At 45.0% G+C, this 15306-nt stretch overlaps 1 protein-coding gene across 1 annotated transcript in view; it reads right to left on the bottom strand.

The window, feature by feature from the left end:
* LOC126324229 (uncharacterized) overlaps nt 1-15306 on the bottom strand; it is an 88506-nt gene that overhangs the window by 15076 nt on the left and 58124 nt on the right. The window contains exon 2 of the mRNA XM_049994943.1: nt 10750-11592. Within this exon, the coding sequence (XP_049850900.1) occupies nt 10750-11577 (828 nt within the window). The 5' untranslated portion in view covers nt 11578-11592. The remainder of the gene's footprint in view (nt 1-10749; nt 11593-15306) is intronic.

Consider the following 15306-nt stretch of genomic DNA (forward strand, 5'->3'; position numbering starts at 1 on the left):
GTTTCAGTGTTGTCCATCCGAGTTTTGTGATCGCTTCCATGGTTTTTTGACTGACATGTGACCATGCATTGTCGTGCAGCAGCAAAACATATTGCTTTTGCCGATGTGGTCGAACACGACTCAGTCGAGCTTGAAGTTTCTTTAGTGTCATCACATATGCATCAGAATTTATGGTGGTTCCACTTGGCATGATGTCCACAAGCAAGAGTCCTTCGGAATCGAAAACCACCGTAGCCATAACTTTTCCAGCAGAAGGTGTGGTTATTGAATTTTTTTTTTCTTGGGTGAATTTGCATGATGCCACTCCATTGATTGCCTCTTCATCTCTGGTGAAAAGTGATGGAGCCATGTTTCATCACCTGTCACAATTCTTCCAAGAAATTCATCTCCACCATTCTCATACTGTTCCAAAAGTTCGCTGCATAGCGTTTTTCTTGTTTCTTTGTGAGCCACTGTCAACATCCTGGGAATCCACCTGGCACAAACCTTTCTTAACGCCAACACTTTCAGTATTTTGCAAACACTTCCTTCCCCTATCCCAACGTAGCGTGACATTTCGTTCACTGTGATGCGTCTGTCAGCAGTCACCAATTCGTTAACTCTCTGCACATTGTCTGGAATGTGTGCAGTACGAGACCTGTCACCGCAAGGACAATCCTCAATATTGCTGTGCCCGCTTTCAACAAGTAACCTGCTCGCCCACCGACTAACTGTACTGCGATCGACATCATCTCCATACATCTTTTTCAACCTCTTGTGAATCTTTCCCACTGTCTCGCTTTCACAGCACAGGAATTCTATGACAGCACGTTGCTTCTGACGAACGTCAAGTGTAGCAACCATCTGGAAGACATGCTGTGACAGCGCAACTTACGGGAACAATTTGAACTTGAAAACAAGCGGGAAGGATGTATCTACACGCTGTAAAACTTTCACACATTCAGAATGAAAACTGTATTTTTACAAAAATAGGGTGCATTTCTTTTGGAGTGACCCTCGTATATATGAAATCTAAAGCTTGAACAAATCGGGAAAATCATTTCAATTGATGACCGCGTTTTTATTTATGACAACCGATTTCATTATTGAGCGAACTGCAACTTGGGGATTGGAAACTTGAAAGTAATAACTACGCAGTTTCGACGCCAAGATATGACTACTCGGTTTTCTTGTATGAGGTCGGAAAGAGCATTTACTAAACTCACATCTGGGGTGAGGGGGGGGGGGGGGGCGGTGGGTGGTCGGTGCTAATTCCACACAGGAAATCAATTATCGTCGTGGGCTGCATAATCACATATGAGCCCAGAAGCAAAGTAGTCGGCTCTTAAAAATCCGTCCGGGCGCCATCCTCCGTCAGTGGAATCGGGCGTTGTACAGAACGCATTGTATACAGCTAGTTCGGAAAGAAAAGCGTACTGAATGGCACCACAAGGACCAAAGAAAGGCAAAGGTTGAGAATATTGTAAGTACATATAAGGGGAGGAGCAGCTACTACCAACAATTCATCGATGTATCGCAGTAAAAGGCTGTTACTTGGTAAACCTTAATGTTCTCAAGATATTTTAAAGTGAGCAGGAGTGCAAATTATAAGACCAAAGGTGGGCACAACACTACTGAAAAAGATAAAGCCTAGTCAAGTCCAGGAAAACAGTCAATAGTCGAAATGATGGAACAACCCTGCGTATCTGTTGCATCATTCATTTGAAGCGCTTGCATACTCAAAGAGTCCCGTGCTGGGCTGCAGCCAGTAACAAGAGACTTCTTTCCCCGTGTCGTGACGTCTGCTCAGGTTGTGTTTCGCTCGGTCGTCGCGAGAACGGGTTCGTGAAGGCACCGCGCGCGGCGCATGATGCAACAGATGGTCAATAACCTCGCAGAGCCGTAAAAATGACTATCACATCGCTATCGGAGCAGGACACGGTTACATGCATCAGACGTTTCAAAAACACATATATTTTCACTAATTTTTATTTGGGAAAATGATTATTATTGTCACAGAACGAGTTTTTCACCATTATCAAGTGAATATCGAAATCCGATATTTGCGCCCCCCGCCCCTCCAACTGTTTCGAGTTGGGAAAACATTTGAGTCTCCGTCCTAGCTTGCTGCCATTTGGCTGAAAAAAGAAACATGGGGGTGTTGTGTGATGTCCTTAGGTTAGTTAGGTTTAAGTAGTTCTAAGTTCTAGGGGACTGATGACCATAGATGTTGAGTCCCATAGTGCTCAGAGCCATTTGAACCGTTTTTGAAAAGAAACAAGGAAGTACTTTAACACTCCGCCAAGCTCTCACAGGTATGGAATGAAAAATACATCCAAGCTGCTGCTGAAGTGACGCTAAACGTTCTGCTGCCGTCGTATCGTCATTTGACAGGATCTCTCACTCACCTTCATTTTCTCGTGTATTTCAATAACTACTGTCTGTGATTTGCTTCTGTTGGCCGAACTGTAACTGTGTGTCCAACACGTAAAAGTTGAACTGTTTATACGTGTTTTGCGTCTCATTTCAGTACTATGACATTGGCAGATTTAGTAATTTCCTGTACCTGTATATGAGGGCATTATTCAACACTAGTGACCCGGAGCGGCTTCGGGCTGGTAGAACAAATTATCTTTGCCGAACGACTTGCTTATAATACGTAAAAATGTACACAAACATTCCAAGTGAACCAGTCTGTCTATTAGGGACAACGGTATCATAATCACTACAGTAGTTCCCGCGATCAGCCGTAACATACAGAGAGAAAAGCATGGCAACGGACCTTATATACATATATTCTTTTTCAGTAATCAGTATTCCGGTTGGTTTGATCCATCCCGCTACGAATTCCTCTCCTGTGTCAACCTTTTCATCTCGTATTAGCACCTGCAATCTACATTTTCCATTATTTCCTGGATTTACTCCAATCCCTGTCTTCACCTACAGTTTTTACCCTCTATAGCTCCCTCTAGCACCATAGAAATTATTCCTTGATGTCTTATCAGACGTCCTATCATACAGTACTTTCTTCGTGTTAGTGTTTCCTATATATTTCTTTCCTTGCCGATTCTGCGGAGAATCTCCTCATTCCTTACCAAATCAGTCCACCAAATTTCCAACACTCTTCTGTAGTACTACATCTCATATGCTTCTACTCTCTTCTGTTCAAGTTGTCCCTAGTCGATTACCTCTCTACCATACAATGCTTCCCCCAATAGTACATTCTCAGAAATTTCTTCCTCAAATTTAGGCCTGTTTTCGATACAGGGTGACACAGAATAACGGGAATGTTTGAAATCAGTAGTGGCAGCCATGGGCAGATGGCAACATTACGGGTTCTTGACAGTTAGCGAGTAAACAATCCGCCATTTCAGTAATCATGGATCAGTGGAACGGACAACAGGGTGCGTTAGCCATAAAAATGTTTTATCAAAACAATGATAGTTTGGTAGCGGCGCAGAGGCAGTTTCGACGTTTTTATAATTTAGGACGTCATGATGCAGTTCCGTCGAAACTCGCGATAAAATGTTGGGTTAATAATTTTGAAGAGACTGGGTCTGCCCTTAAGAAGAAACCAACAGGCCAACCAAGAAGTTCGTGTTATCCAGCAAACATTGATGTTGTACGCGAGTCTGTCTTACGGAGCCCACGGCATTCAATTCGTAAGCAAGCACCAGTGGTTGAATTGTCCCGGGAGACAGTTCGCAGAATACTTCATCTTGATTTAAAAATTCATCCGTGAAAACTACAGATGGTGCAACAACTGAAGGACAACGATTACCGGTTACGATTAGGATTCTGTCTACAAATGATAACAGAAATAAACTATGACGATGAATTTGTAAACGAGTTGCGGACGTCAGATGAGGCACATTTTCATCTCACAGGTTATGTGAATAAACAGAACTACGTTAGCCGGTGCGGCTGAGCGGTTCTAGGCGCTTCAGTCTGGAACCGCGCGACCGCTACGGTCGCAGGTTCGAATCCTGCCTCGGGCATGGATGTGTATGATGTCCTTAGGTTAGTTAGGTTTAAGTAGTTCTAAGTTCTAGGGGACTGATGACCTCAGATGTTAAGTCCCATAGTGCTCAGAGACAGAGAACTACCGTTACTAGGCAAACACAAATCCTAATGACGTTCATGAGCACACTTTACACGCTAGTAAAGTGCCAGTATGGTGTGATGTTTCATCACATGGTATTATCGGACCGTATTTTTTCACAAATGAACAGGGAAACACAATATGGTTGAAATGGCTCTAAGCACTATGGGATTTAGCATCTGAGGTCATCAGTCCCATAGACTTAAAACTACGTAAACGTAACTAACCTAAGGACATCACACACATCCATGCCCGAGGCAGGATTCGAATCTGCGACCGTAGCAGCCGCATGGTTCCGGACTGAAGCGCCTAGAACCGCTCGGCGACAGTGGCTGGCGGAAACACAATAACTGTCAATGCCTATCGTTACGTGGAGATGTTACGAACTTTCCATATGTTCAGGAAGCCTGGTTTCAACAGTACGGAGCGACATCCACACTGCAGGGCAGTCAATGGCATATGTGCGATAATTGTTTGGTAAGCATGTGATCTCACGATTCAGTAACATTCTCTGCCCCCCTTGATCGTCAGATTTATCCGTTTGTGATTTTTTTCTTGTGGGACTACCTCAAGATCAAAGTCTACTCGGCTCGACCAAGAACCCTGGAGGAGTTGAAACAGAGAATTCTGGATGCAGTTCACTGTATCCCAGCTTAGATGCTGCAGCGGTCAATGAGGCATTTCAGCAGCAGACTTCACGAATGTATTCGTATAGGAGGACACCATCTAAAGGACGTAATTTTTAAAAATTATTAAATGCCATCAGTGTTTCATAAATAGCCAAGTCGTAAGGTTTCAGTTACTATGAATGCAATTTCTTTCCTTCATCACTTCTAGTTTTATTGGATTGTGGAAATGTTCCCGTTTTCTGTGTCATCCTGTACTAGTGGATTTATCTTGGTCAGGAATACCCTTTCTGTCAGTGCTAGTCTGCTTCATATTGTAAGTAGGCTGTTTACGTTTTTTTATTGGTAACGCCGCCGCCTCGTAGCACTCTGTATGAAAATCACTGGCTGTGCCGTGTGCAGTCTGTGGCTGGTTTGCATTGTTGTCTGCCACTGTAGTGTTGGGCAGCGGCAGCTGGATGCTAACAGCGCATAGCGTTGCGCAGTTGGAGCTGAGCCGCCAGCAGTGGTGGACGTGGGGAGAGAGATGGCTGAGTTTTGAAATTTGTAAGAATTCGTGTCATGAACTGATATATATATTATGACTATAAAGGTAAATACATTGTTTGTTCTCTATTAAAATCTTTCATTTGCTAACTGTGCCTATCAGTAGTTAGTGACTTACGTAGTTTGAATCTTTTAGTTAGCTGGCTGTAGTGGCGCTCCCTGTATTGCAGTAGTTCGAGTAACGAAGATTTTTGTGAGGTAAGTGATTTGTGAAACATATAGGTTAATGTTAGTGAGGGCCATTCTTTCATAGGGATTTTTGAAAGTCAGATTGCGTTGCGCTAAAAACTATTGTGTGTCAGTTTAAGCACAGTCGTGTACAATTGTTCTAAGGGGACGTTTCAATATGTTCTCCTTGCTCCGTACATCATGGGTTATTTTGCTATCTAAGTAGCAAAGTTTCTTAGCTTCATCTGCTTCGTAATCACAATTCAGATGATAAGTTTTTCGCTGTTCTCATTTCTGATACTTCTCATTCCTTTTGTTTTTCTTTGATTTACTCTCAGTCCATATTCTGTTCATCCCGTTCAACACATTCTGTAATGCTTCTTTACTTTGACTGAGGATAGCAATAACAACAGCGAATCTAACCACTGATATCCTTTCACTTTTAATTTTAAATTCACTCTTGATCCTATCTTTATTTCTGTCATTCCTTCTTCTATATATAGATAGAATAGCAGGGGTGAAAGAATACATCACTGTCATACATCCTTTTTAATCTAAGAACTTCGTTTTTAGTCTTCCAGTCTTACTGTTCCCTCTTGGTTCTTGTGCATTTTAGATATTTCCCGTCTTCAGCTTACTCCTATTCTTCTCAGAATGTTTGCACCATTTTAGATTGTCCAACCAACGCTTTTTCCAGGTCGACAAATCTTGTAATGTGTCTTTATTATTTTTCAGTATCTCTTCCTTTATCAAGTGCAACGTCCGAATTGCCTTTCTGATGTCTTTACCTTTCCTACAGCAAAATTCGTCATCTGACAGATCCTCAGTTTTCTTTTCCGTTCTGCTGTATATTATTGTTGTCAGCAACTTGAATGCATGAGCTATCAAGCTGACTGTGCGATAATCCTCGCACTTGTCGGCTCTTACTATCTTAGGTATTGTGTGGATGATTTTTTTTTTCGGAAAGCCTCATGGTATATCGCCAGTTTCATACGTTCTACACCCCAGCGTGTACAGTCATTTTGTTGCCACTTCCTCCAATGTTATTCACCCCTTCTGCCTTATTTGATTCTAAGCCTTCCCAAGCTCTTTCAAACTCCGATTCTAATACAGGATTTCCTATCTCTTTTCCTGTCGTCTCTCGTCTCACATGTATAGAGATCTGTTTACCTGAGTGTGTCTAAAACTTGCACCACCAGAGTTAAGCTGTCAGACAGAGATCTCGTATCTCTGACGGCCGGAGTTTGCAGCGAGATAAATACTAACAGGCTGTCCGAATTTCAGATTAATTTCGTATCCTGTATGAGGCCGTAAGAAGGAATTGACTACATAGCTACTTGTAGTAGGCCACTGATTTATATGTTTACTGGGGCAGGAATCGCAACATCAATAAATAAGAGATTTAGAAAATACAAAACCGAGATATATTCTGGAATCAAAAGAGAACCGTGTACCATTTAATTGGGGGCAACCTCCAATGACATAAACACATTCGCAAGAGGACATAACAAAATTAGTAATGATCTCCGCCACACACCGTCAGGTGGCTTGCGGAGTATGGATGTAGATGTAGATGTAGACCTAGAGTCACAGACACATAATCGAGAAGACGTCAGAGAAAGAAGGCAGGACCATGAGAACCAGATTTGGGCACAGCCGACTCTGCTTCTGTCCCATTGTACCGCGAAATACTCTCTATCACCAAGCAAGCAAAATAGGGATCGAAATCGGGCGACATTACTAAACGCTGTTCAAAGTAATAAACAGTTGAATTTTGGTGTACCATGTTGGTGAAAGGCAACAGCGATGACAGGTTGCGGACGAGGCAGCTGCTCCAAGAGGACCTTACCGAGTGGTTGGCGTGGCGGCAGTCAGGCGTTATGTTAGTTGGGAGGAGTGTACTTACGCCCTCAAACAATAGGGCAGGTACCAAACCTGCTGGGTGAGTCAGCGGCTTATTCTCGTTCTGCTGGGCCATAGAAACTGGACGCTTCCCCTTTTCTGTTAGAGGTTCCCTGCCCTAACGCTGTTAACAACATTCAGTACGGCGGGCCTTCCTCTGTCCCAGTGCATCTCACCACACTCCGTTCAAAATGAATCTTTTCAACGGTAATTTTTTGGAAATTCGTGGTAAGGACTTATGGGACCAAACTGCTGAGGTCATCGGTCCCTAAGCTTACGCACTACTTAATCTAACTTAAGCTAACTTACTCTAAGGACAACACACACAGAACCATGCCCGAGGCAGGACTCGAACCTCCGACGGGGGGATCCGCGCGGACCGTGACAAGGGGCCTTAGACCACGCGGCTTTTCAACCGTCGCTGACATCTTGAACACATTATTAATTCATCTCAAAACGACAACAGCCGTTATCTGTTTACAGATTTTGGTTTTCTGTATTCGAGAATTTTTATAATGATGTCTCTTTCCTCTGAAGTTACTTTCGTGCTTTATTCGTGGTTGAATTTTTTTAGGTATTTAGCAGTGAAACTGATGCACAAATTATGAATATAATAGCTGTATGTTCATCCAGAACCGGTCATCTGACTTAATACTTATTTAGGGAGGGTGGGCACTTGCCTGCAGGGGAACACCGACAGTTAGAAATTACAGTTGTAGAGCCGCAACAAGTCGCATGTAACTTTTTTCTTTAGAATTGGGGAAATCCTATATGTTACAGCACCATACAATAAGAAATTCGCAGATTCAGCTTACTGTATGGTATCTTCCCGCGCGGGATTAGCCGAGCGGTCTTGGGCGCTGCAGTACGGCTCGTCCCGGCGGAGGTTGAGTCCTCCCTCGGGCATCGGTGTGAGTGTTTGTCCTTAGGATAATTTAGGTTAAGTAGTGTGTAAGCTTGGGACTGATGACCTTAGCAGTTAAGTCCCATAAAATTTCACACACCATTGAACATTTTTGTATGGTATCCTGCATTACGTAGCCGACGGCCAAACGTTACAAACAAAAATGGTTCAAATGGCTCTGAGCACTATGGGACTTAACAGCTGAGGTCATCAGTCACCTAGAACTTAGAACTACTTAAACCTAACTAACCTAAGGACATCACACACATCCATGCCCGTGGTAGGATTCGATCCTGCGAACGCAGCGGTCTCGCGGTTCCAGACTGACGCCCCTAGAGCCGCACGGCCACATCGGCCGGCGACGTTACAAACACCGGGCTGTATATAGCGCTTCCGTCATATGTAAAATGGAGTTAATGGCTGTGTACAGTTAACGTAAAATCTCTGATAAGTTGCGTTCTGAGATTAAATAGCAAGATACACGATTTCGTGTAATACATAGCCGTACATTAGTCTTTATGAGGTAGCTTCAATGACAGCGCATTTCGATAGTGCTTTAATTCGTTCAACAGGAAATAAGCCTTGCTCCTTAATCTCAGAATTCACGTTAACTTTACACAACAAATTTACTCCATTTTATGTATCAGGGCCGCGCTATGCACAGCCCGACATTTTTAACGTGTGGCCTTCGGCGAGGTAATACAAGTTATTACATTGTAAGGTGAATCTGTGGATATATCTTATTGTACGGTGGCGTAATATACTGTACTTTCATAGTTCTGTAGATAATCGCATTGATCGAGTGGAACATGTAAAATAAAGAATAGTTACATGGGATCTGCGGCGAAATCCACAATTGTAATTAAAATTTGTTGATTACTTCTCGACGCGTCCTTTGTTTTCCGTCTTGCACGGCCGACTACACGCTTATTACGTCACATGGCGTTCTTGGAAGAGTTTGTAACACGGTGCGTTGGAAATTCTTATTTACATAGTGTTTAATCTCCTCATCTGTCGTTAATTTGTGTTAGTAGCTTGACAATAATCAACGATTAAGCTCTACGCCCCTAGTAGCTGAGTGGTCAGCGCGACGGAATATCATACCTAACGGCCCGGGTTCGATTCCCGTTGGTGTTGTGTTGTCCTTATCATCATCATTTCATCCCCATCCCCCACGCAAGTCGCCGAAGTGGCGTCAACTCGAAAGACTTGCACCAGGCGAACGGTCAACCCGACGGGAGCCCCTAACCATTCTGCATTTCCATTTCCAATGTTTAAGCTAGAGGTGGAGGTTAATTACGCCTACAAATACGAGAGGAAGCTGACACTTAGGTAATACGCAGGATAGAATGTGTGAGGCAGGTATCTATTATAGCAAGAGAAGACACTACCGGGAAGAGACTCACGAGGAAACACGGCAAGCGCTATTAACCGATTTCACAGGACCTTTACTCAATGGAAGGCGGTTCAAAATAAGCGAATACCTGTTTCGGCTTCTACGTAGATACTCGAACGTTTCTGAGAAAACGACGGTAAAACATTTCGAGGTACTCTATGAGCCCTTTAGCGTGTCAACAAATCAACTGAAGCGGCTTCACAAATTTGCTTCCCGTGTTCGGAGCCGGATAACTGCTCTTAACTCTGGAGTTCATGAATCTACACATGTCCGTAGAAAATTAATACACGAATGGTTTCCAGTGTACATTGAAATAGCATTGTTGTTATTATTTTCAACCATAATGGCTATGTTTGTGAACCGTGGCTGTGTGGGATAATTATTTAAGTTTCTGCTACCAGTCACTTTTTATTTTATGCTTAATCTAACATAACGCAAAGTGTTTAGAACATGTTCTGTTCACCTTCAGGCGTATATACATACATACATGCATAAGGAAATGTTACTTAAAAATAAACAGTCTTAAACTAGATTAATCTAGAACACTTTGTCCATTGTTTTTTACTGTAGCTGCTGGTGTGGCATTTGGGCGGAAGGAAGGGGGCAATGTACGGCGAGAAATCGAAATCAGTGATGTCTTCTGCTGGTTTTCTTCTTTGTGGATGACTATGTATATCACAGCCTGAATAGGATGCTGATAGATTTGCATCAGTTATGTATTACGAAAATAGTGTGAAAAGCTTTTATATGACAGTTGATCACTATTTTCGTCCTTGTATCGCGTAAAATGGTTATAAACATCCGTGTAGTAACTTTTGTAAGTACATAGGTAGAGAAATGAAGGAAAGTAAAACAAATTAAAACAATATTCGGGTTTCGAACAATGAGCGTAAAAGTGAAGAACCGCTACGATAGGCACTGTGCCACCATTTCGTCCATAGTGAATGCGTGCTGCAAGACATCTAAATTGCGCGGAAATCTTTGACCGCCATTTCTTAAGAAACGAGACGCGTGTCCGTGTTTTCTGAGTCCTGTTCCACTGGGCGAAGTTTGTGGGAAGTCGTGTTATGGCACTGGCCGTGTTTTGCCCGTCAGTACAGACTCGTACAGAGAAAACTTCCTTTACCTGGAAGTCGACCAGTCTGACGTCGACGGGCCGGCCGTCGGAGTAGCGGAACATGAGGTTGTTCCGCCAGAGGTCGCCGTGCAGCAGCACGCGCATGCGGCCCTCCTGGTCCCGGTGCAGAGCCAGCAGCCGGTCGAAGATCTTGACGGCCAGCTGGCGGTACTTTTGCGCGTACCCTGCGAAACCGGGCACGGCGTCGAGCGCCTCGGCCACGGCGAGCATGTTCTTCTCGGTGAAGTGCTGCATGTCGGGGCGCGACGCCTCGTTGAAGAAGGCGGAGTCGCGGAAGAGCTCGCCGACGTAGGGCTGGCGGTCGACGAGCGGCGCGGAGGCGGCGTGCAGGCGCGCCACAGCGCGGGCCACAAGCGCGCAGTGCGGCAGGTCCAGCGAGGCGCCGCGAGCCGCCAGCCGGAAGCCGGCCGCCGACAGGTCCTCCAGCACGAGCGCCTCGCCCGACAGCAGGCAGCGCGCCGCCACCGGGTGGAACGACGCGCCCTCCGCCGCGCGCAGCGCCGCCTCCGCGTCCGGCAGCGCGCGCGAGTAGACGAACACCTCCCTGCGGAAGGTCTGCTGCAGCTGCGCGCTCATGCCCACGGCCGGCGTCTTCAGCACCAGCCGGCGCGGCTGCGCCGGGCTCCCATCCGGTGCCTCCAGCTCCGCCGCGAGGCGCAGCACGCGGCTGCCCGCCACCTGCGCCGCCGTGTTGAGCGGCGTCGCCGCGAACGACTTCACGCGCAGCCCCGCGGCTCCGTCGTCCTTGCTCAGGCAGGTGGCCACGAAGTCGCGGTCCAGCCACTCGGGTGTCGTGTCCAGCGTCGTTTCCGTCATCGTACGGGACCTTTCCTGTTCACAGGGGACATCGAGCACGACTCGGTAAGCGAGCCTCCGTGGTGACTCCCCGTACACAGCACTGACTGTCACACAATGTAGTAACACTTTCATCGCGCTCACTGCGAAGTTAGAGTAACCTTCTTTCATACAATAGTATTGCAACGTCTCAACATCTCTATACTGCATGATTCTAGAACATATTCTATGCAGGAACACCCTGACATTTGTCGAAGATATGAAGCTTTTCTCCAAGAAGCTGTGATGCACTGTTAAAAATTAAATTAATTTTTAAAATATTTTTTTGATAATACCCTAATATTGGTATGATGGCGAGTCAAATCAAAACCTTAAATATTTTTTAAAATACACTACCCGCCATCAAAATTGCTACATCAAGAAGATGACGTGCTACAGACGCGAAATTTAACCGACAGGAAGAAGATGCTGCGATATGCAAATGATTAGCTTTGCAGAGCATTCACACAAGGTTGGCGCCGGTGGCGACACCTACAACGTGCTGACATTAGGAAACTTTCCAACCGATATCTCATACACAAATAGCAGTTGACCGGCGTTGCCTGGTGAAACCTTGTTGTGATGCCTCGTGTAAGGAGGAGAAATTCGTATCATCACGTTTCTGGCTTTGATAAAGGTCGGATTGTAGCCTATCGCGATTGCGGTTTATCGTATCGCGACATTGCTGCTCGCGTCGGTCGAGATCCAATGACTGTTGGCAGAATATGGAATCGGGGTGTTCAGGAGGGTAATACGGAACGCCATGCTGGATCCCAACGGCCTCGTATCACTAGCAATCGAGATGACAGGCATCTTATCCGCATGGCTGTAACGTGCAGTCACGCCTGGATCCCTGAGTCAACAGATGGGGACGTTTGCAAGACAACAACCATCTGCACGAACAGTTGGACGACGTTTACAGCAGCATTGACTACCAGCTCGGAGACCGTGCCTGCGGTTACCCTTGATGCTGCATCACAGACAGGAGCGCCTCCGGTGGTGTACTCAACGACGAACCTGGGTGCTCGAATGGCAAAAACGTCATTTTTTCGGGTGAATCCAGGTTCTGTTTACAGCATCCTGACGGTCGTTCCGTGTTTGGCGATATCGCGCTGAACGCACATCGGAAGCGTGTATTCGTCATCGCTACACTGGCGTATCACCCGGCGTGATGGTATGGGGTGCCGCTGGTTACACGTCTCGGTCACTTCTTGTTCGAATTGACGGCACTTTGAACAGTGTACGTTACATTTCAGATGTGTTACGACCCTACCCTTCATTCGCTCCCTGCGAAACCCTACATTTCAGTAGGATAATGCACGACCGCATGTGACAGGTCCAGTACGGGCCTTTCTGGATACAGAAAATGTTCGACTGTTTCGCTCGCCAGCACATTCTCCAGATCCCTCACCAATGGAAAACGTCTGGCTAGTCACAATACGCCAGTCACTACTCTAGATGAGCTGTGGTATCGTGTTGAAGCTGCATGGGCAGCTGTATCTGTACACGCCATCCAAGCTCTGTTTGACTCAATGTCCAGGCGTATCAAGGTCGTTATTACGGCCAGAGGTGGTTGTTCTGGGTACTGATTTCTCAGGATCTATGCACCCAAATTGCGTGAAAATGTAACCACATGTCAGTTCTAGTATAATATATTTGTCCAATGAATACCCGTTTATCATTTGCATTTCTTCTTGGTGTAGCAATTTTAATGACCAGTAGTGTACATTAGTATTGCAACGTCTCTATACTGCATGATTCTAGAGCATATTCTATGCAGGAACACCCTGACATTCGTGAAAGATGTGAAGGTTCTCTCACAGAAGTTGCGATGCCACCGTTAAAATTAAATGAATTTTTAAAATATTTTTTTGTCTTTGCTTTAGGGTGTTGATACGAGGGTGAGTCAAATGAACACCTTAAATATTTTTTTAAAATATTATTTACTGTGCAGAAGTGGTACAAAACTGTATCGCTTTTCAATATCACCGCCACCACGCTCAATTCAAGTCCTCCAGCGCTTACAAAGTACATAAATTCCTTTAGAAAAAAATTCTTTTGGTCGTCCGAGCAACCACTCATGCACCGCATGGCGTACCTCTTCATCAGAACGCAACTTCTTTCCTCCCATTGCGTCTTTGCGTGGTTCAAACGTATGTGCCGCGCGGGATTAGCCGTGCGGTCTGGGGCGCTACAGTCATGGAGTGTGGGGCTGGTCTCGGCGGAGGTTCGAGTCCTCCCTCGGGCATGGGTGTGTGTGTTTGTCCTTAGGATAATTTAGGTTAAGTAGTGTGTGAGATTGGGGACTGATGACCTTAGCAGTTAAGTCCCATAAGATTTCACACACTTTTTTTTCAGACGTATGGAAATCGCTTGGGGCGAGGTCTGGTGAGTATGGTGAATGAGGAAGACATTCAAATGCAGGTCTGTGATTGTTGCAACTGTTGTATGTGCAGTGTGTTGTCTTGCATTGTCATGTTGCAAAAGGACACCTGCTGACAGCAATCCACGTCGCTTTGATTCGATTGAAGGCCGCAGATGATTTTTTAGGAGATCTTTGTATGATGCACTGGTGACAGTCGTCCCTCTAGGCATGTAATGCTCCTAAATGACGCTTTTTTCGTCCCAAAAGAGAGTCAGCATAACCTTCCCTGCTGATGGTTCTGTTCGAAACTTATTTGGTTTTGGTGATGAGGAATGGCGCCATTGCTTGCTCGCTCTCTTCATTTCCGGCAGGTAGAAGTGAAACCAGGTTTCGTCCCCAGTAACGATTCTTGCAAGAAAACCATCACCTTCTCGTTCAAAGCGCCGAAGAAGTTCTTCACAAGCATCAACACGTCGTTGTCTCATTTCAGGAGTCAGCTGCGGTGGCACTCATCTTGCACACACTTTGTGAAACTGTAGCACATCATGCACAATGAGGTGTGCTGACCCATGACTAATCTGTAAACATGCTGCAATGTCATTCAGTGTCATTCGGCGGTTTGCCTTAACTATGGCTTCAACTGCTGCAATATTCTGGAGTCACAACTCCTTGTTCCTGAGCTGGACGAGGAGCATCTTCCACTAAAGTCACACTCTTTGCGAACTTCCTACTCCATTCGTAGACTTGCTGCTGTGACAAACATGCCTCACCGTACTGAACCTTCATTCTTCGATGAATTCCAATAGGTTTCACACCTTCACTACGCAAAAACCGAATAACAGAAATCTGTTCTTCCCTGGTGCAAGTCGCAAGTGGGACAGACATCTTTATACTGATACTGAGACGGTATGTCTGCATCTGTACTATGCTGCCACCTATAGGCCATTCTGCACGCTGTTTGTAGCATGCTCACCAACTTACAGGATAACGGCGCGAAATTTCGATTTGTTATTACAAATTTAAGGTTTTCATTTGACTCACCCTCGTATGTTGAAAGATCGATATTCGGTGTTACAGAGAGATGTAAAAGAAGTCAGCAAATGAGTGTATAAAACGGTTATGTTTGTATGCAACGTTCTTTGACATAAAAGAATTATTTCATACCCAATTGTTAATTAACGACAAGTAAAATGTTACAGCCATTCATTAAAAAAATTGTAATGACTTCAACCGCCCCAGAGCAAATTTTCATGGTTAACATGTTAAATAAATGTACAGAATAAGATGAGGGGAAGCAAAAGGGTTTTACGTGACCAGTTGTGAAGGTGACCTTGGCGAGAGGAGCG

This window comes from Schistocerca gregaria, chromosome 2 (assembly GCF_023897955.1).
Source record: "Schistocerca gregaria isolate iqSchGreg1 chromosome 2, iqSchGreg1.2, whole genome shotgun sequence".
Classification (NCBI taxonomy): Eukaryota; Metazoa; Arthropoda; class Insecta; order Orthoptera; family Acrididae; genus Schistocerca; species Schistocerca gregaria.